This window comes from Sabethes cyaneus, chromosome 1, assembly GCF_943734655.1.
Source record: "Sabethes cyaneus chromosome 1, idSabCyanKW18_F2, whole genome shotgun sequence".
NCBI classification, from domain to species: Eukaryota; Metazoa; Arthropoda; class Insecta; order Diptera; family Culicidae; genus Sabethes; species Sabethes cyaneus.
The window spans coordinates 174,521,752-174,542,654 of record NC_071353.1 but is presented as its reverse complement, the minus strand read 5'-3'; the positions used below and the strand labels follow the sequence as shown (position 1 = coordinate 174,542,654).

The 20,903-nt window shown below is 43.4% G+C and overlaps 3 protein-coding genes across 3 annotated transcripts; 1 reads left to right on the top strand and 2 right to left on the bottom strand.

Annotated features, from left to right (window-relative positions):
- Positions 1-5,971: 5,971 nt before the first annotated feature.
- Positions 5,972-7,573, bottom strand: LOC128732871 (tyrosine--tRNA ligase, mitochondrial). Its single transcript, XM_053826292.1, has 3 exons — positions 7,396-7,573; positions 6,205-7,301; positions 5,972-6,142 (listed from the first exon to the last, which is right to left on the bottom strand). Exons 1-3 carry the CDS (start codon positions 7,527-7,529, stop codon positions 5,979-5,981), a joined length of 1,395 nt encoding a protein of 464 aa, XP_053682267.1. The 5' UTR covers positions 7,530-7,573; the 3' UTR covers positions 5,972-5,978.
- Positions 7,574-7,789: 216 nt separating this feature from the next.
- Positions 7,790-10,834, top strand: LOC128732869 (chondroitin sulfate synthase 2). The gene is made up of 2 exons (XM_053826289.1): positions 7,790-9,551; positions 9,614-10,834. The coding sequence occupies exons 1-2, from the start codon at positions 7,983-7,985 to the stop codon at positions 10,460-10,462; spliced, it is 2,418 nt and encodes an 805-aa protein (XP_053682264.1). The 5' UTR covers positions 7,790-7,982; the 3' UTR covers positions 10,463-10,834.
- Positions 10,625-11,780, bottom strand: LOC128732873 (receptor-binding cancer antigen expressed on SiSo cells). Its single transcript, XM_053826294.1, has 2 exons — positions 11,408-11,780; positions 10,625-11,346 (listed from the first exon to the last, which is right to left on the bottom strand). Exons 1-2 carry the CDS (start codon positions 11,576-11,578, stop codon positions 10,927-10,929), a joined length of 591 nt encoding a protein of 196 aa, XP_053682269.1. The 5' UTR covers positions 11,579-11,780; the 3' UTR covers positions 10,625-10,926.
- Between the last annotated feature and the right edge of the window lie 9,123 nt (positions 11,781-20,903).

The window sequence follows — 20,903 nt, the reverse complement described above, 5'->3', positions numbered from 1 at the left end:
TACATGCTGTTTAACACCAACACCGGTTACGTCCGAATACGGGTCCTAGTGGACTGGGAATGCATGTTAGTTCAATAATTGTTGCTACTAAACACCAGGCAATCCTCTGCAACTTCATCAGCATTACGAAACTGAACTGACTTGGTTTATTGTTATTGTTAGATCCTAGTAATCCATGATTTCAGTTAGTCAAAAAACTTATCATTTGTTCTACCGTTGCTATCGCCCATCTTTCTACTAGATTATGGGCAATCAATAGATCCCATAGTAACGAGCCAAACAAAGCGAAATTTTTTCCAAATGAAGTAATTTGCGGTTTCGTCACTAACGAGAATGACATTGGCTGGGGCTCCGGGAGGGATCCGGGAGTTTGAAATTTGATGTTGTTCATATTATTCCTACTGCAAACAGCCTCAGCGAGGGCCCCAGCTAATGTCAAAAAATCTTTATATGTGTGCGTGGTGGAATACTTCACATCGTTAAAGCATTCTCGTAGGTCTCACAGTAAATGTAGCAAAAATTATTTGTATGATAGTGAACACTAACAATCCCACCAAGTTCTTAATTGTCGGACAACAAGTTGAGCAGGTGGACGCCTTTCAAGAACTTGGTAGCTAGACAACGTCCGACGGTGATACCAAGACTGATATAGCCACACGGATTGGGAAGGTCAGAAGTACCTTTACAGATCTGTGAAACATTTGGCGCTCAAACCAGATCACTCTACATAGGAAAACACGAATTTTCAAATCAAGCGTTAAATTCGTACTGCTGTATGCCAATGGATGAACTTCATAGCATCAGAAATTCGTAAATGTAGGTGGAAGTGAATCGGACACACCTTGAGGAAAGAAGCGAACGAAATTTGCAGAGAAGCATTCGACTGAAATCCGCAAGGACAGCGTAGAAGGCAGACCCAAAGGTTCATGGCGAGGTAGCTTAGCCAACGATGTCCGGGCTGTAGACGAGAACCTGTCCTGGGGACAGGTAAAAGTCATAGTGGGTAACCGTCGGTAGTGGAGATCTCTGATTACGTCCCTTTGCTCTGAAACCGTAGGAAACGAGCAAACGAATCAAGTCTTATGGAACTAGATCAAACATCGAGAGTTCCCGAAGGTATCACCGGCTTGGACTAGCTAGATAATGCGAATATAGACCCCTTAGTGGTCCTTAACCTCTTATCCAGCAACTCCTATCCCTGCCTCCTTGTCATCAGCCACGTAACCAAGGAAGCAAGGAAGGGTTTTGAGTATGATGGAACGTTATTATCTCACCCTTTGCTGTGGACACTATCAAGTAGTTGAACTTGCACCATTTCACAAAAGGCATCTAACAATCTTCGGAGCTGGCGACAATCGTCGATGAAGCGCACGGTGAGAAACAATTTAAGATCGTCAGCGTAGAGAAGTGCGTATCCGGCTTCAAGTAGCATAACCACATCGTTGAAAAATAATATGAATAGCATGGGCCCCATATTACTTCCTTGAGGAACCCCAGACCTATTTGTTAACACATATGGAATTAGATTCTTCCTTGACTTGCTAGACTGTACCGCGTAAATATGATTCAAGCCAAGCCAGTAGTTGCTCTGAGGCTCCCAAACGATACAGTTTCCGTAGAAGGGTGCGATGATCGATCCGATCGAATACAGCTTTTATGTCAGTGTAAACTAAGTCGACTTGTGCTTTTCCTACAAGTAGCATGATGCAGAAGTAGGTAATTAGGTAAAGTCGAGTAGGTTGGTGGAAACCGATCGACCAGGCATGAACCCGTGCGGGTGGCTGATAAATAGTTTTTGGTACGGTTAATCATGACAGTGCCCACAATAATTTCAAAAAGCTTGGAAGCTGCAGACAAGCTGGTAACTCCTCTGTAGTTCCTAACATTTCGACGATCGCCACTCTTATGAACGAGAAACATGAAGGATCGTTTCCAAATACTAGGAAATTTGCCTTGTGCAAAAGATTTGTTAAAAATACAACAAAGTAATAATGGCTGGAATTACATCAGGTCTGGCGGGAGATGATCGCTTATTCAATCTACGAGCTGCTTCAACAATAATCACTGGAGTAATTTCGAAAGTGTCGAGGTCGACGAGTCCTTCCGGAACATTCACTGCAGCCACTTCGGCTTCTGCGTCGGAGGCGAGCTCATTTGCAAATACCGAAGAGAAGAAGGATGCAAACATTTCACAGCCGCTGTGCTCAACTTGAAGAAACCTTCCAGGAAAAGAGTCTGTAGTGGAGCACGATTCTGAGCCATCAAGATAGACGTTGGCGAGAATAGAATTGCATTTGCGTTTCGAGTTTACAGCTGACATTCTTTTGCCAACCACTTGTGTAACTGATATTGGCAGGAAAGGCTTTCGTCACCGTAGTATATGTCTGTGGAACTGTCTGCCAAGCGTATGTAACAATGGCAGAAGCTATGCAATCTTTAAAAAAATTGTAAAACATTCTTCTCAACCGCAAAGTAATTAGCATCATATTGTACGCAAACTTTTGAAAACCATTAGAAAAGAAAATCCTGTAGCATAATCATTGAATATATTTCTTTAAAAAATAGTTTTCTGCATAATAGCTTGCTCACCTCCCTCCCCCCCCCCTCCAGAGGCCCTTCGTTGGTTTAAAACTCCTCTAGAAAAAAAAATGGCATGCCAGTTGCCACCCCAAATGAAAATCCTGACTCAGTGACGTAGCCTGATAGCCTTGTGATACCAGACGAGATACAAGCAACCATAGTGGGGATCGGGTAACCAAACCCGGTGGAAACTAAGGCGACTAAACAAGGACGATGAATGGATACCCGGTACTTGGAACTGCAGATCGGCTAATTTGGCAGGTGGCAACTGGATAGCTCTGCAAAAGAACTGCCAGTTTTACCAGAGCGGTAGCACTACCAACGAACTGGACACGGGCTCTATAGTGTTGAGCGAAATGCAGGATCTCGTGATAGATTGGAAGGCACTACAGCATTATCAACGTGCACTACCAGTCCGAATGTACTGGTACAGGACATCAAGATCGTCATCGGGGATATGAACGCCATGTCGATAGGGAAGACATGCAGACCGGTGAGAGGACCCTGGCGATAGCCTACACACCGACACAAACGCACCTTTTTCCCACGCTTGTTTGCTAACTTATCAACAGTGCACCTTAAACGTCTTAAACGTCTTTCTAAGACTTGACCCTGCTTTATCGACAGACTTCGCGGCTGGGTATTAGAGTACAGCACAGTTACGGGGCTAATGCAACAATCCTACTGATTCTATCTAGCAGCACCGCCTATAGCCGAGATTCGAACATACAACGACTGGCTTGTGAGACCAGCATCGTACCTCGAAGCTACCTGGGAGGCACTCCTGGGAGATGCGCACATGATAAATAAGAGCCTGATGCTCTGAACCTCTCAATGAGGTGGGGACCTATGAATACGGCCTCCAAAGAGACCGTATCCCTAGGTACGGCGCAGTTTGCCCTAGGTGAACCAACGACCTGGACGAGGACTGTTTTAAAGCTGTGATTAAGATTCAGGTTTTACTTTTTGAGAATGTTCTGATAAAGTAGAGCGTTCGCTCTTTTGTAGCCGTTGAGACGGCTTTCAGAACCTTCCACCTGACAGCTTGTATTTTGGGGTTATGGATAGAGATGCTTTTCAGGACATCCATATCTCCCAATTTCTCTGCATCATCCCAACGTATAATAAAAGATACTTTGATTTCATGCAGATTGAAAGATTTTATAACGAATCTGTGCAACCCCGCTCTCTCATTTTTATCATCTCTAGCTTTTCTTGGAGCCATATACGGCTGTCTGCGTTTTCCGGGGAATGCCGTATCTGAACCCCGAGTTACTAAAGATGGGGACGAAATGAGAGAACGGAGTGGCGTATAAGAAACTATTAAGGTCTCTTAACAGCGTATTCTTTAGTTCTTCGGTGAAAACGGGGCTTTTCACCAGCCGAACCAGAATACGCTGTTCAGCTTCTGGAGGCACCGATTTCAGAGTGACATTGACTGACGAAGCCAACATCGCTTTTACCCGCCCGGTCAACACTGAATGTAACACAATGTTGCTGTTATGTAACAGAGAAGTAACATTGTAATGTAACAAAGTTATCAAAATTTGACGTAACATTTTAATAAAAAAAAATGGTAGCATTGTTACGTTAAAATGTTACCTGTAGGTTATGCAACAATAACATTAAGTTTGTAACATTACAAACTTAATATTTTCTTTCTTTTCTTCTTTCTTTTGTTTAATTATAGTCACTTTAACAGCTTTGGTCATTCGTGACTTCTGCGGGGTTGGGATTTGAACCCGGGTCCTCGGCATGAGAGGCGTGAATGCTAACCACTACGCCGGGATTGACCCCACAAACTTAATATTCTTGTTACATAACCTACAGGTAACATTTTAACGTAACAATGCTACCATTTTTTATTTAAATGTTACGTCATATTTTGATTAAAGTTGCAATGTTACACATTTAATGTTATTGCCATCTTACGAGGAATTCTCCCAGATCATGTTACGCCGGCTGTCACCGATAGCGCAAGGTTTCGTAGTGGAATATCAGGCGGGTTTCATGAAGGTTTCGCGCAACGAACATTTACCACAACGAATTTTTACCATCCGAAAAATCATGCAGAAATGTCGGATATACAACGTGACCACGTATCATATCTTTACAGTCGATCGATCAGAAGGGGTATCGGCCGTGGAACGGGTTTTCATCCAGCATCGATTATTGACTGTTGCAACTGGCTTACCGTAAGCGACGGATTTAGCGTGTAGCTAACAAGCGTAATCCAGTTTCGGGCAGTCGTGCAGTTTGCTCCTGCGCTTTCTGCAGTTCACCCGTTTCACTACCAGGTCGGCGCTAGTTGACAACGGGTGGCAAGCTTTGTCCTGGATAGCTCGAAATCAAATTGTATGAGCATCAATCGGCAAACAGTGCGGTCGTTCGTGCAACATCGCAACATCGCAGCATTACCGATCGCAGCCCGATCGGCCACGTGTGCTAATGCCGATGTTTATTCCAGTCGGTTTGCGTTGCGTCTCCGATTCGGTACATCGGTCGACGCCCACTAGTTCTGCTCGCCGGGGCTCTCAGGCTCTATTCTGCGCGTTCGTCATTCTCATTCTCCCGAAACTGGAAACCGGGTTGCCAGACTGGCGAAATAGAACCAAAAATGCTTTGAGCTACCTCCTAGCTTAGCTGGTAATTAGAACAGGATGACAGCGCCTGGGAAGTTAAATTTTATGTACCGAATACCGATCAAAACGGTCTGTGAACTGTGAAACAAATAATATTGTTACCGCGCTACCGGGTCTAAGGGTCATCAGAACATAACGGAATTGTGGAAACGCAATACAGTTAGAGTGAAAGCCATAAAAATAGGTGCCAATCCAGCTCTAATAGCAGGAATACAGAAACAATAGTGTAGCGGCGATTGAACCCGAAGAGCAGGACCCAATACCTAACGCCTTGAGCATCACGCACGACCGCGAAAAACATCAAGAACATCGGACGTATATCTATCATCACCCAGAAGCACTGCCGCCCTTGGACTAATCTGTTTGAGTTTTGAGATTTCAACTGAAACAAGTAAATTGTATATTTCCGATTTTTAATTATTTCATTTTTTCGCAAAATAAGGCGCTATAACCTTAATCTATTACAGCTTGGCTTATGGTAAATGCTATAAGTTCATTCTGGGGGGTCCAACCAGAGTATCACTTAACTTTTATGACGAATGATACTCTCAACCTTTAATATTATACAGCAATGATTCGCTAATTGAGGGCTAGTTAATTGGGCGGTTCGTTAGTTGGGTGTTTGCCTGTAGGGTCATGCTTCAACCGAAAACTTGCTAACTCAATGAACGAATCATAAAATTCGGTCATCATAGCCAAGAAATAAATAGCAAATCGTCTACTTTTTAGCAATATTTTATTCGCACGGAAAACAATCTAAACCAGCCACCTAACAATGTAGTAGTTTCGCTTACCGACGCGTAGCAGCGAAACATTATTCTTCAGAATGTGAACACCCGGCGTCAGCACCTCGGACACGTTTTTCGCTTTGTTCAGATTGATCGAGAAGCCTCCGGCTTGAATGATCCGCACCGCATCCTCTGCAAGTGTAATCACAAGTAAGATAAATTAGGTCATTTTTGAGTTCCCGTCCCAGACTTACTTTCCGTGGGAAAACATTTCGCCCTCATTGCTACATCAAGCACGGTAATTCCTGGTTCGGGGAGAATTTCCACCAGCGGAGCACCGCCGAAAGTTCCCGCGATATCCCGCACCGCAAGTTCACCCAACGCTTCCACCTGTCCACTGTACAAAGCCGCGCTAATGTTCTCCGCTTGCTGGAGGCCTTCCTCACCATGAACAAGCAGTGTCAGCTCTTGAGCTAGCCGCTTTTGTGCTTCCCACAGTTCTGGCGTTCGCCGATGTCTAGCCATTATGCTTCGAATTTCGTCTAAATGCAAAAACGTTAGCAGTTTAAGCAACTTCTCTACCTCAGAGTCAGGTGTTCGTATAAAAAATTGGTACAACGCGTATGGCGAAGTTTTCTCCTCTGTTAGCCAAATCGCATTGCCAGCGGATTTGCCAAATTTATCTCCTTCTTCGTTGGTTATCAGTGGTATGGTCATTCCAAAGACTTCCGCTTTTCGTTCCACCCGCGAGATAAGTTCATGGCCAGACATAATGTTACCCATTTGGTCACTACCACCTAATTGAAACCGACAGTTGTGAGCTCGCAGCAAATGCACCCAATCGTACGCTTGGAAAATCTGATAAGTAAACTCTGTAAAGCTCATTCCGTTTTCATTCTGCAATCGGCTTTGAACGGAAGCCCGCGAGAGCATCGCGCCCATTCGGAAGTGCCGTCCGACAGTGGAAACGAATTCCACAAAATTTAGCGTTCGATACCATTCAGCATTGTTTACCACTAGAACGGGTTTAAGCGAAGCATTTTGTCCGCGCTTCTCCCACAGCAAACGGCGATGGTTTTCGAAAATGCGTCGAATCTGTGCCCCAATTCGATCCAGGTTGTGACTTAGCGTATCCAGTTGCATCGCTTTGCGCTCGGTGCTGCGTCCACTTGGATCGCCGATTTGTCCCGTGGCTCCACCGAGAAGAGCAATCGCTTGGTGTCCGGCCCGCTGGCTGTGCAGCAGCCCAACGAGAACAAGCAGATTTCCTACGTGTAGGCTGTCTGCTGTGGGATCAAAGCCGGCGTAAATTGTCTGCGGAGAAGCACCGAGCACACTGCGGGCCTTATCACTGCAATTGAAATTATAACAAAAAAATTGACAGGAATTTGTTACCCTGGCACACCGACGGCTGTGCTAGGCAATCAAAACACTGAGCTACTCACATGGATTCCGCTGGAAAGACATCCTGAAAGAATCCGCGATCCTGCAGCTTGAGAATGTTACCCTCGGTGTAGTACCGCCTCAGGCGGACCGCTGCAGTTCGCACCAGTCGAAGGTTGAGCCGATTGCTGATCATGTTGCTGCACAAAGCCGGAATCTTGCCTTTTATTTCCGCCACACAATCCTCGTTGTTGATGTTCTGCTGATGCTTTGATAGAAGCGTTGCCAGCCAATGGAACAAAATGCCATGTATATTCAAAATTGTGCGCAATCGTTCGAAAGCAGTTTCGAAAGCGAAAACCGAGAAACTGCTCGAAACGTCATTTGATTCCACCTCGAATGCTCGAATGGCAATCTATGGCAAAAATCAAGGCAAAAACACTTCACATTTATTTGTTTTGCTCTCTACGTGGGGGCCGTGGGGGTGAACTTCATTAATTTAAACTTTATTTAGTAAGCACATTACCAAATTATTGGCAATTCAGTCAAGGATTATTCGCACAAATTAATTTACGTGTTGGTGCTAGGTTTAATAGTGATGTGCTGGCAATTCCTTTATTGAGTCCTGTTTTTCACTCCGTCCTGCAAAATGTGGAAAAAGTGCAACCTCAGCCGAAATCAGTACTTCCTGGTGGGGCTGTTGATCGGTTTCCTTTACAGTTACTATCTGCCCCAGGATTTGACGGAAATCGTCACCGAGTGTCCGGAAGCAACCGAGCGGGAGCATCAGCTGGCCGAAGAGGCGCGCTATGGCAGCGAGTTCGAACCGCAGCTCAATTTAGAGCAAAAACCAATGACGGCCAAAAAGCAGGTGAAAAACATTGTCCGTCCTCGCTACTACTATACGGAGTTGGGCATTCGCGAAAAACTGTTCGTCGGAGTAATGAGTACGCAGGAAAACATCGATTCGCTGGCGACGGCGATTAACAAAACGTCTGCGCATTTGGTGAACAAAATCAAGTTTTTCATCAACGCCGATAATGTGAAGGCCAACTTTAAGCTGAAGAACATTGTAGGTTTTACGGATACTCGGGAAAATCTGCGACCGTTTCACGTTTTGAAATACATAGCTGATAATTATCTGGATGATTATGATTACTTTCTGTTGGTTTCGGACACTTCCTACGTCAATGCTCGACTTCTAAGGGAACGATTGTCTCATATCAGTATCAGTTTTAACATTTACATGGGAACTCCTCATACAGCTAGCTCGATGGAAGAAGACGAGAAGCCTTCCGATACTCAGTACTGTGATCTTCACGCGGGCATTGTTCTTAGCAGCAGCGTGATTCGTAAAATCAGAGCCAACTTGGATTGGTGCGTTCGCAATGCCGTCTCCAATCAGCACAATCTCAACATTGGCCGTTGCGTAAAATATTCTACTAAAATTGACAGTTGTCAGACAGCGTGGCAAGGCATTAACGTTACCAGCTACAAGCTAAACAGCTATAAGATATACAGAGATCTACACATGATTAAACATGACGACGCATTTAACAAGGCTTCTGTTATCTATCCAATCACAACGGCGGACGATTTTTACTTGCTCCACACATATTTTTCTCGTGTTCATTTAGAGGAAATCAGTCAGCAGAAAAGCACTATCCAACAGGAAGCGTCTGCCATTTCCAACGGCACACTTTCGAACGATGTTCTAGAGGTTCGTTGGCCACTGGGCGTCCCAAAGCCGAACCCCCCCGAATCACGCCACGACATCGTCGCGTGGACTCATCTGAACTTAACCCATTCATTCATGTGGAATTCAGAAGTCAACGTTCGCCGTTTGTCGGCTGTCGATTCGGAGGATATGCAAAACATTCTAAATAAAACTATTTTGGAAGCTTACCGAACCCAACCGGAACTAGAGTACCGTCAACTGCATTCGGCTTATCGTCGATTTGACGCCGTCCGTGGTATGGATTACCGACTGCATCTAACGTTCTACGACCGCAAACGGCGAACGTCGGTTCTGAAGAGTTTTGAAGTCGTCAAACCGATTGGATTAATCGAAATCGTCCCCTCGCCGTACGTTACGGAGAGCACCCGGATTGCTATACTGCTGCCGACGTTCGAACATCAGGTGGCGGAAGCATTGCAGTTCGTGCAAAGTTACGAGCGCATCTGCATGGACAATCAGGATAACACGTTTCTAATGCTGGTGAGTGGAAAATGGTTTACTCGTTTCTGTTTGCTATGAAATAACCTTTTTCATTTTCGTAGATTTTCTTCTATCGAATGGATACACCGAGTAAAGGTGAAGGCGATGTGTTTCTGCCACTCAAAAACCTCGCCTTGGGTTTAACGGAGAAACACAAACAGGACGGATCTCGCATCGCCTGGGTTTCGATACGTTTGCCACCGGAACTAAGTCAACCTGCCAGTCCGAATCACCTGCTGTCGACTTCTTTATACGGACCGAACCAACTGCTCAGCTTTGCAGCAACAGATCTAGCGCTGCGAAAAATTGGTCTCGACAGTTTGGTAATGGTGTGCTCGAGTGGAGCCACCTTCCGTGCGGACTTCTTGAACCGAGTACGCATGAATACTATCGCCGGCTTTCAGGTGTTCGCTCCTATCGGATTCACCATGTATCCATGCGCGTGGACTCGACAGTGCAAAGAGTGCGAGGGATGTGATGTTGGCCAAAGCAGCGGTTACTTTGATCGAGCCAACTATGATGTGATATCGTTTTACAGTCGGGACTACGTGGAGGCTCGAAAACTGCTGGAACAGAAATTGCCTATCGTTCTAAGCGATAGAGACATTGGCAATCTGGTCAACTACACCCAAGAAACGTCATCTCCCGATAGGATCGAGAATGTGGTGGAGTTATTCGTTAAAGCGGACACTAAAATCCACGTACTCAGGGGAATTGAACCAAATCTACGGCTTGGGCGAGCTGTGGAAAACTTCCTAAGCCACGATCCGGAAGGAGATGCGTTGATGCGGCTTCACTGTGAAGAAACGAACGAAGAGCACTGTGTTCGAATCGCTTCCAAGAAGCAAATCGGGGACGTCCTAGTGCAGTACGCGCATAGCAATTCGGAAAAAGCCTCCCCAGAGAAGTAAGCTGATTTCCATGAGCGTTAGATTATAGAAAAATTATATATTCGTCAGGAAAATATTTTAAACTATATCATGTGAAATAAAAGTGCCTTTTTTTAAATATCTACTAATTTCGATAACTGTTAACCAATTGAATGGCTAAGAAAGCTAACCATAAAAAAACATTGATCGAGTAAAATTCGGTGTCGCTATTTGTGTATATTTGAAAACTAAAGTTTCACATTGAATTAATTGTAACATAACAAATATTCAATAAGACATATCTACCTTTACTTTGTTTAAAAAATTGTTTGTTGATCACAATTTTCTGACTGCAATATTCTTCTCCTACTATTAAGTTTTACAACTATAAAATGAATATAATTAAACATATATTTTCTCTTAGCTCATCAGTAGGAAACCGAAATAGAAAACAGAACAAAACAGTGCCCTCCCAGCTCGCAGCACAGCAGAGCTTACCCTCCTCCCTACTTGTAATGATTTCGATGCTGCTGCTGCTGTTGCCTCTGCTGTCTCAGTTCCTTGCGTGTCTGCCGAATCAACTGTTTGGTGGTGTTTTCGTCCGCATCGTCCCACCCGTCTCGCCCTTGCCCGTCGGTGTCCTCTTCCCAGTCGTCCAGTCCGTCTACGACGGGAATGTCGATCTTTGCCGTCAGTCGATTGAACCGACCGTCCTGGCTGCCGCCGTTATCCTGTTCGTTTGCGATGCAGATTTTCTGCTGAGCCACAATGGTCGGTGCCATATCGCGGAAATAATCGATTTGTTCCTCCGGGGGCGGCTCGCTCGGTGAAGCCGGGGCGACTAGCTGCTCCCGGTATCGTTCGATGTGTTCTTCCACCGTTTCCGGAGTGTCGTCCCACGAGTTCCAATCTTTCTGTACGACGTGCTGAGGTTTTAAAGGCAGTTTAGTTTCCAGACCAAGCAAAATCTGTTTGCGCAACACTTACCTTATATCTCCGGTTTGCGTCCTGCACGACATTGACGGAGCTGAGCGTCTCACATTCAACGCGGGAAGCCCTCCGGCGTCGTAAACATTCGCAGCACAAGATCCGTTTTAGCAGGGCACCGATCAAGACTAGCAATTGGCGAGCTCGGGTTAGTGCTAGATTCATGATCATGCTGAATTGATGGGCTTCAGCAACGCAGACACACGACACACCTAATCTCTGCGAACTGGATAGCAATTCTTCATTTATTATTTATGGGTTTCTAAATACTGCCAGCTGCTAAGAGAGATCTTTATCAACTAAAATTTCCGTCTACTAGGCAAATCGAGAGTCAAATGAGGCAGATAAAGTATGTGTTTTTTGCAAATTTTGCAAATCCCTTGGTTGACAGTTGCAATGTTTACGTTGTGGTTTGTGGCTTGCATGCAAGCAAATCTATATCGGGCGGAGGGAGGAGCTCGAAAGCGAACTTTTTGATAAACCTTTGCACGGTGCCTAACCTATAGTTTGACGTTTTTGTGTGTTTTGTTTTGATTCCCTTTGTAACCTAATTTTATTGCTAGTGGGTTTATTACTTGTAATTGGTACCACTTGTTTGCGGAAACCGGAAATACCCCACTTTTCCGAAGCAGGAAAATGATAACAGTTCTGTACAACATATATTTTTGCCCTTTTTGCAGTTTTTTGCTTCTGGGTCTTACGAATAAGTAATCAAAACAAACCCCACAACACTGTCAAACCTGGGAGGAAAAAAACGCACTGACATCTGCGTGCAATGCTTTATTCAAAACCTTCAAAACAGCACTGCCAAATTTTTAAAAATAAATTTAATGTTCATTGAAATTTAAATAACATTTATTTTTCAAAATGTCGGTAAAATATTAGGATGTTCATTACCAGGTTGACCACACGTCCCGATTTACCAGGACATGCCCTGTTTTCATGCAACTTGTTCTGGTGTTCTAATTTACAGCGAAAAATTCTGATTTTCTCTGTACCAGTCTAACATCAGCTGCAAGTTCTGGCAGTCAAATCCAGCCAAAAACTGCGCCTCGCCGCCGTGCGACTGCATCAGTTACTTAGCTACTTGAGGTATTCGTCCTGGTAAACTTGTTCGTTGGCGGTCCGTTGTCTTGCTGCACCTACAGAGACTATAGATTACAGAGGCGTCAAGACACTACACAATCCGCTGAATTTTGAAACAAAACGGAGAGTACCATCATAAATAAAGGTAACTCTCCGCTTTCGTTCAAAATTTAGCGGTTTTTGAGTGTCACGGCGCCTCTGTAAAGGCCCCTATACACGTACGTACATGTTGGCCGAAAATGTTGGTGAATTCATGCTCGTCCAACACGCTCGCCGGTGTGTGAGTGCCACGAACCAAGCTGACAGAAGAAAATGTTCGGCTCGCCGCTCGACCGGAATGACCCTCCAACATTTTGTTCATTACTGTTGTCGCGAGCAACATTTAGTTTGGCTAGAGATGGTCTTAGCCGGTGGTTTTGCCTGCTTGCCCAAAGTCTTTTTCCGACTAGGTCGTACTCCGAAATTGGATGTGATATTCACTCGTGCTGATCGTGCTGATTCACTTCACTACTGGTATGTGGGAAACTGTTCCCAGGAAAACTTAACTTTATTGAAAAAAGTTACAATAGTCGTCTTAAAGCTACGCGTTGAATAATCGATGGATACTTATGTAAAGCATCCCAGAAAAATTGACTTATATACTATGTCCCTTTAGATACCAGACTTTTCTTCGAATATCCATAATTTTCATTTATTTTCCTTCTGGAGTCTAACGGGCGCTTATTCTAAAACACTATAATTGTTTGAACACTCCTCATTGCGTCCTAACGATAAAAAGAGAAAGAAATTCTAAATGCGACACATGGGAGTGGCTTAATCTTTCAGGCCCTAAATAAATAGTCTAATCAGTACATAATCCATGCGCGAGATGGTTTTTCAGATTCCTTTTCATATTCTGATTTTCCTACTCCCGATTAGATGGATCGTTTTTCTAGCATGTTTATTTGATTACATCGTTGGTGCGTCTAGCTAAGCAGCTTGTTTGCTCTACCTCTGGAAGCGATAATGCCTCCAGCTAAGTTATTTATTTTTATCATTCCGCTCTAGCAGCGACATTCCGGGGCCCGTAAATCATCCTAGATTTACTAATTAATTTGTTGTATTTTTGGATATAAATATGCTTCGGGTGCAGCCGGCAGATCGGCCTCCCTTGGTGCACTTTCAATATGTAGACTTATTTCATTTGTTTCATTCTTTTGGGCCATTCTTCTCATTGAATCTCGGTGGGACAAGAAGCTCGTTAGTGAATCCCAAAATGATGCTATAAGTTGCCAACCGAGACCGTATATATCATATAATATACGTCCGTGCATAAAAGTATCAATTACAAATTTAATTATCCTACCAATCATGTATATTCCAATAAATGTAGAAGTTATATTCCCCAGCCAAGTTGACCAGGACATCAACTTGCTCCAATATTTTTCGATGACGTTTTCAACTATCCTACTTGAAACAAGCGCATCGAAACGAAATCCTTGAACATCGGGTCGCTGACCAACTAGGATTTTGTGTAATACGTTAGACGCTATACGTCTGTCTCCCTGTTCATATATCATATTCCTCATTTTTTCAACACTGTCCGCATCATATACTCCACTTTGCATAAGATTTGGTAGCGGCGTGTAGGACCATGTAGTAAGAATATCCGTTGCAAGCTGTAACGGAGCGGTAGTCTCTCGTATACGACTATCTGTGGTATACCATCTACCACCGATTCGAAATTTGGCAGGGAGTAAAGGTGTGCAATCAATTTGCGTCCCTCTAATTTGCAGAATTCTGGTCACAGGTGATATAAACATTGATTTGTTATTATAATTTACTGGTATCTCTTGATAGCAGTTTTCTTCCGACCTGGGCATTACGTAAACTGGTTTACACTCCAAAATGTGTAAAACTTCACCTGCTACAACGGCCGTATATCCGGACCGCTTAATTATACTAGAAACAAATTCCGTAGGATTTAATCGTGCTAATGTTAATCTTGTTTCCATTAGCGTTTTATCGACTTTACATATTTCAGTCATAACTGTATTGTAAAGTTCAGTCATGCTCTGACCAATATAATTTTCGACGATTGTTATTTTTGAGTTGAAGTATGTAAATAAGTCAAAATTTCTACCTGATGTAGATCGTCTAATAAAGGGAGAGTTGAAGCCAACTACTTCTACTATTAATATTCGTGGGTGATCAGTTGTAAAACCAACATTACCACAAATTTTCGTTTGCTCCCTAGCACGAATAGAAAACAAATTCGACTTGGAGATTGTGCTGTAGATAACATTTATCGCTTTACGACCTTCGTGTTTATTTTCGTTTTTAGTTTTGTTTACTGTACCCTCGTAAATAACTTCGAACTCAGTTTCTTCGCATTTTTTATTAAAGTTTACGTCCCAGGTGATGTATCCGTCTTCTGAATCTAAACATCGTCCTTGGGAATAAAAGCAATTTATACCGTTTCTCAAATATACAGTATCGCTTTCGAAGTCAACTGTTGCTACATAATCTTGTAACGTTATCTCATACTCGTAAAAAACCAATGCATTCTCCCATGTATATTCGGGTGTCCAATGCCTCCCGCCTACGCAACTACTTCCAGAAACGGAACCCACAATGAGTTTCTCACCTCTAACTGTAGAGTTTCGTTTTAGTTCGCGAATCGTATGAGTGTCTGTAAGTGTCACTCTATTAAGTTGATGTGAAAGTCTACATTCTTCTGCAGTAAACTCTTTCACCATGTAAGCATAACCCCTCTCGAATTCAGATGTATGTGAATGCATACCACAATGCTTAATTCGGCGCTTCATTATCACCTTGCATTGGAATACATGTATTTCGCTTTTGACATTACGTTGCAAGACCTGTATTTGCACTTCTTCCGTCGTTAAATTGTTGGAAGGTGGAATACAAGATGCTACATCTAATAATGAATAACTCGTTAAGTTAACTTCAGGATTGCCGCAGTCATAAGCGATTAGCCCGGAACCTTCATAGGAAAACACGGATCCGAATGCCGCGCATATAATGTAAATAAGCATAAGTAAATTACCCCACGTCCAGGGTCTAATTATAGCTTTTCTCTTACGCTTTGGTTCGGGTTTTGAAATTTGAGCTGCAATTCGTTTCACTACGTCAAGGTCAGTGCACCTTCTTTTCCCATATTCGTATGGTTTAAATATTTCGGTTGGCGTTCCTTTTACTACACCAACAAAGTTATGTTTATTGCCTGCACTTGACTTTACAGCATGCGGCTTCCTAGAACTTTGCTCTTCAAAATTTTGCTTTATTGTTTGTTTGAGTTCAACGCCCGAATTTTCTTCTCCTTTTGCGGTACCTCCCTCTTCACTCGGAGGGCTTACATCTAGTACGGCTAACTTAACAACGGGTCCTTTTATAAATTTAGACTCTGATGAAATTACCTTTGTTCCTTCATCAGCAGGGTTTGACGCGGAATCTATATATCTCTTTTCGACATATTCTTTTATCTTGGCATTATACCAATCTCTTAGTGTTGGATCCTTATCCATCTTTCTTTCTTGTATTAGAAGACGTCCCAACGCAGTTTTAAAGCTGTTTGGAAATTTCACGTCTTCATTTTTCCATAACAGGCCAATCTCATAGCCCTGGTTAGTTTTTGTTAAGGTGTTTTCCATTATTTTAATGGCTTGCTCATCCGCTTTCGGAATCAGGTTGCTTTGTGGGACTTTTACCCCAAAGGCTTCTGTTGAGAAGTAATTCGACATCATTTCTCTAATTGACTTCTCTTCTTCAATAACTTCATCTATGGAGAACAAGTTTTTGGTGTTAGTATTAACTTCGCTACCACCAAAAATAGTCCATCCCAATTTTGTTTGTTTGGCAATGGGCTCATTATTTCCCCTCGAGCGTTCTGCTATTGCCTTAAATAAATAAGCATGAGGTAGCCCCAATAGTATGGTGGGTACCGCTTGCTCATATGATCGCATATTTACATCACGAAGGTAAGGATATCGTGATTTCAATTGTTTCATATCTATTGATTGAACAGGTAAATTCAGTTCATCAACTGTTCTCATGTTTTTAATGGTAAAGATTTGTCCATTATCGGCTTGGACCTTAATTTGTATTACCTGACTATTCCGTTCTTCCTGGACTTCTCCGTTGGTCCAGGCAAGCGTTAGCGGAACACATGAACCTGTTGCTTTAACATCATTTGCAACTTGTTCCTTGATCAAACTTACAGACGAACCTGTATCAAAGAAAGCGAATGTTTTATATTCGCAGTCTTCGCCGATTATTGTAATCGGCACTACTTGATAGTAGATAGTCTTGTTATTTTGCACAAGACAATTTACATTTTCAGGTTGTCTTCTTGACGTGTCTGAATTGTTGTTTCTTGTATTAAAGGGCGCGTGCAGCAATGGATGGTGCTTCAATGTGCAACCGTCAACACCACATGTTTTACCAATCTTGCAATCCTGCATTCTATGGTTGCTGTAATTACAACAAGAGAAACAAATTTTCCTTTCCCTTGTGAATTGCCTTCTTTTGTCAAGTGGCATCCTTTTAAAATTTAAGCAATCAGATAAACGATGATCGCCCTTGCAAGCAAAGCATCTGGACTGTTTATTACCGAGGAAATTCACCCGGTCTGGTCTTGTTCTTTCATAGTTAACGCCTCTTTCCGCGATTAACATGTTCGCAAGAGTTTCTTGTGGTTTCAACCACTTATAAAAATTTTCTAATGTTGGAGCCGTATAGGGGTTTTTAGGAGTTGACATGAGTCTCTCCTCATTAAGGTGCATCAACCATTTTTGATGCAATGTTGTTGGTAATTTAAAGGCCAAGTCTTTAATCAGACGTTGGTCATTTAAATATTCCTCTCTATTTAAACTTTTCATAGTTATTACCAGGTTTCCAATCCCTGATATAAAATCGACTACCGTTTTAGGCATTTCTAATCGTGGAGCCTTTAACGAAAGTACTTCTTTTAATAAGCCATTATAGACCATTTCGGAACTGCCGAAATGTTCTTCTAATTTATTCAAAATTATTCCGACGTTGGCGGAATCCAACAGGAGTGCACTGACTAATTTCAATGCATTTCCTTTGAGACTTTTTTGCAGTCTATACAAATTTTCCAAATCGGAAAAATTACCTTTATTCGTGGTTTCGATAAAGGTTTGTTTAAATCTGGGCCAAAGATTATATGCCCCATCAAAATATGGCAAGTCAATCATCGACTGTTTCATCAAGAAATTGTCAGTTGATGAATGCTTCTCGACATTAATTTCTTTTATTTTGTTAATAATTTCGTTAAATGCCTCGACATGCGAGCTGTCGGGAGTTTCTAATCGAGAAATCTTCTTGTCCCTACTCGAGATCTCGTCGTAGAGTCTCTTACATTTAAAACAAATCCACGGCTCCTTTTCGCCGGGAGTGTGATCTAATCCCGCGCATGACACGTGGAACCAGCGATCACATTCGTCGCAGGCTACCAACGTGCCGATGCTATCGGGTTTTTCACAAAGACGGCAATTGCCGTTTTTATTATTTACTAAAATTTTGTGCATTTTCACTCACCAGATGTTTTTCTTTGCCTTTGCCTGTGTCTGCTGTGTTTGTTGATTCTAGGGTTCACCGACCGTTCGTCGATGCGGTTGCCACCAGCTGATTCCCGATGCTGCTACGCTGCTGCTTCGGTTCACCGACCTTTTGCCACCGACTGGGTGCCGATGTGTTGGAATCACCGACCGCCTGTCGGTTGGAGTGTCACCGGCCTATTTGAGCGCCGATGTTTCGGATTACACTAGTCGCCTACTAGTGACTCAAGCTAGCCCACTAGACTTGAGCTTTTGGATAGCACCGACCTTCCGTCGGTTGGGTTGCACCGGCCTCCTTGTGTGCCGGTGTTTTTTCGGATCACACTAGCGCCTGCTAGTGACTCAAGCAGCTCACTGAACTTGAGATTTTAGATAGCACCGACGCCTGTCGGTAAATATCACCGGTCTCCTTGCTGACCGACGATTACAATGGCACTAGCGCCTGCTAGTGACTCAAGCAGCTCACTGAACTTGAGATTTTAGATAACACCGACGCCTTCTGTCGGTTGGGTTGCACCGGCCTCCTTGTGTGCCGATGTTTTTTCGGATTGCACTAGCGCCTGCTAGTGACTCAAGCAGCTCACTGAACTTGAGATTTTGGTTAACACCGACGCCTGTCGGTAAATATCACCGGCCTCCTTGAGCGCCGACGATTACAATGGCACTAGCGCCTGCTAGTGACTCAAGCAGCTCACTGAACTTGAGATTTTAGATAGCACCGACGCCTTCCGTCGGTTGGGTTGCACCGGCCTCCTCGTGTGCCGGTGTTTTTTCGGATTACACTAGCGCCTGCTAGTGACTCAAGCAGCTCACTGAACTTGAGATTTTGGATAGCACCGACGCCTGTTGTCGGTAGATATCACCGGCCTCCTTGAGCGCCAATGATAGCGGGTGCTGCCCCAAACTGGTAGAAGTCGTCCCGTCTTTTGCCTGCTTGCTTGCAGCAGGTCTTTTTTAATTACCCTTGTGCGGGCCAACAATTGTCACTTCTACCCTTGTGGTAGAAGTCGACTCAAAACAGTCAGCTTTCTGACTGAAATTGCGAGTATTATTTTCCTCGACTTAGTGCCTGTACGCTTGCGACAGGTCTTTTTTTTTTTTTACTTTCTTACCCTAGCGCGGGTCAAGAATTGTCACTTCCACCGCCAGTGGCAGAAGTCGACACAAAAATTCAACCAAACAGTCTGGTTGGAAGCTTCCTGGTTTTATTCCGTGAGTTCGCCTTCCTTACTATCCTCTCTGGATAGCCACCATTAAATGTTGTCGCGAGCAACATTTAGTTTGGCTAGAGATGGTCTTAGCCGGTGGTTTTGCCTGCTTGCCCAAAGTCTTTTTCCGACTAGGTCGTACTCCGAAATTGGATGTGATATTCACTCGTGCTGATCGTGCTGATTCACTTCACTACTGGTATGTGGGAAACTGTTCCCAGGAAAACTTAACTTTATTGAAAAAAGTTACAATAGTCGTCTTAAAGCTACGCGTTGAATAATCGATGGATACTTATGTAAAGCATCCCAGAAAAATTGACTTATATACTATGTCCCTTTAGATACCAGACTTTTCTTCGAATATCCATAATTTTCATTTATTTTCCTTCTGGAGTCTAACGGGCGCTTATTCTAAAACACTATAATTGTTTGAACACTCCTCATTGCGTCCTAACGATAAAAAGAGAAAGAAATTCTAAATGCGACACATGGGAGTGGCTTAATCTTTCAGGCCCTAAATAAATAGTCTAATCAGTACATAATCCATGCGCGAGATGGTTTTTCAGATTCCTTTTCATATTCTGATTTTCCTACTCCCGATTAGATGGATCGTTTTTCTAGCATGTTTATTTGATTACATCGTTGGTGCGTCTAGCTAAGCAGCTTGTTTGCTCTACCTCTGGAAGCGATAATGCCTCCAGCTAAGTTATTTATTTTTATCATTCCGCTCTAGCAGCGACAATTACCAACCCAACATATGCGTATGTGTGGGGGCCTTAACATAGGCTCTGTAGCTGCACCCACGGCTTCGACCGATCCTTTTTTTCTACCGCAGTCCCACCAACGCGCATTCAAGTTCACACCGTCCGTTTAGTGATGGAATACGAACGCTATGCATAACACAACTGGCAGTTTGCTCAGTCAAACGCCGATGGCACGCCGTAGTATGAACGGATTCTAAAGCTTTTTAACATTTTCGTTTCGATCAAGTTGCCTTTACCGTTTGGAGCAGCGAATGACTGCAAAACAGTCAAATGACTGGCAGTCACCAGCACCACGCTTACGAAAAGCAACCGCACAATCGTATGATTCAATACTACAAAAAAAAACAACCACTACATGTGCATGGAAGAAGTCGGTCGGACTCCGTCCAATACAAACGAATATTTTGCTTACGTCGGACCGACGTCCGGGTGACAAACTATTACTGTGAGCAGCTGATTTGGAGACAAAAAGAGAAACGAAAAAATACGTCACCGTATGCTTCCAGTCAGTTTGCAGTTTATATTCTCAAAGCGCAAAGCAAAACGGGAGATCGACTGTTTGCTTTTGCAGAGATGCCGCTTGAATTGTAAGACGGCAGCAGCGCAAGCGGCAGCTTGACTGAATTGAAAAAACAGTCAAATGATCGTTAAAAAAGCGGAGTTTGAATGCGGAAAGTTCGCATTCACGGCAGTCACATTCAACTTGCGATCCCTTTTCAAGCCCTGCAGTGCATCCACAGATGGTCTGTCAAACCAAGAACTTTTTGTCGAATTTGTCCACATTCTTACGTATGATGTGGCGACATAAAGTTCTACCCCGGTAACTTTTATGTGTCCGTCTTTGATGTAACCCTCG

What these genes read in the sequence shown, in the direction of transcription:
- LOC128732871 (XM_053826292.1), bottom strand. Translation starts at nt 7,529, where the DNA reads ATGATCAGCAATCGGCTCAACCTTCGACTGGTGCGAACTGCAGCGGTC. An exon ending in GTCTTTCCAGCGGAATCCAT is followed by an intron (nt 7,302 to 7,395) that starts GTGAGTAGCTCA and finishes TTTCAATTGCAG; the next exon opens with TGATAAGGCCCGCAGTGTGC. An exon ending in GAAATGTTTTCCCACGGAAA is followed by an intron (nt 6,143 to 6,204) that starts GTAAGTCTGGGA and finishes TTACACTTGCAG; the next exon opens with AGGATGCGGTGCGGATCATT.
- LOC128732869 (XM_053826289.1), top strand. Translation starts at nt 7,983, where the DNA reads ATGTGGAAAAAGTGCAACCTCAGCCGAAATCAGTACTTCCTGGTGGGG. An exon ending in ATAACACGTTTCTAATGCTG is followed by an intron (nt 9,552 to 9,613) that starts GTGAGTGGAAAA and finishes TCATTTTCGTAG; the next exon opens with ATTTTCTTCTATCGAATGGA.
- LOC128732873 (XM_053826294.1), bottom strand. Translation starts at nt 11,578, where the DNA reads ATGATCATGAATCTAGCACTAACCCGAGCTCGCCAATTGCTAGTCTTG. An exon ending in ACGCAAACCGGAGATATAAG is followed by an intron (nt 11,347 to 11,407) that starts GTAAGTGTTGCG and finishes TTAAAACCTCAG; the next exon opens with CACGTCGTACAGAAAGATTG.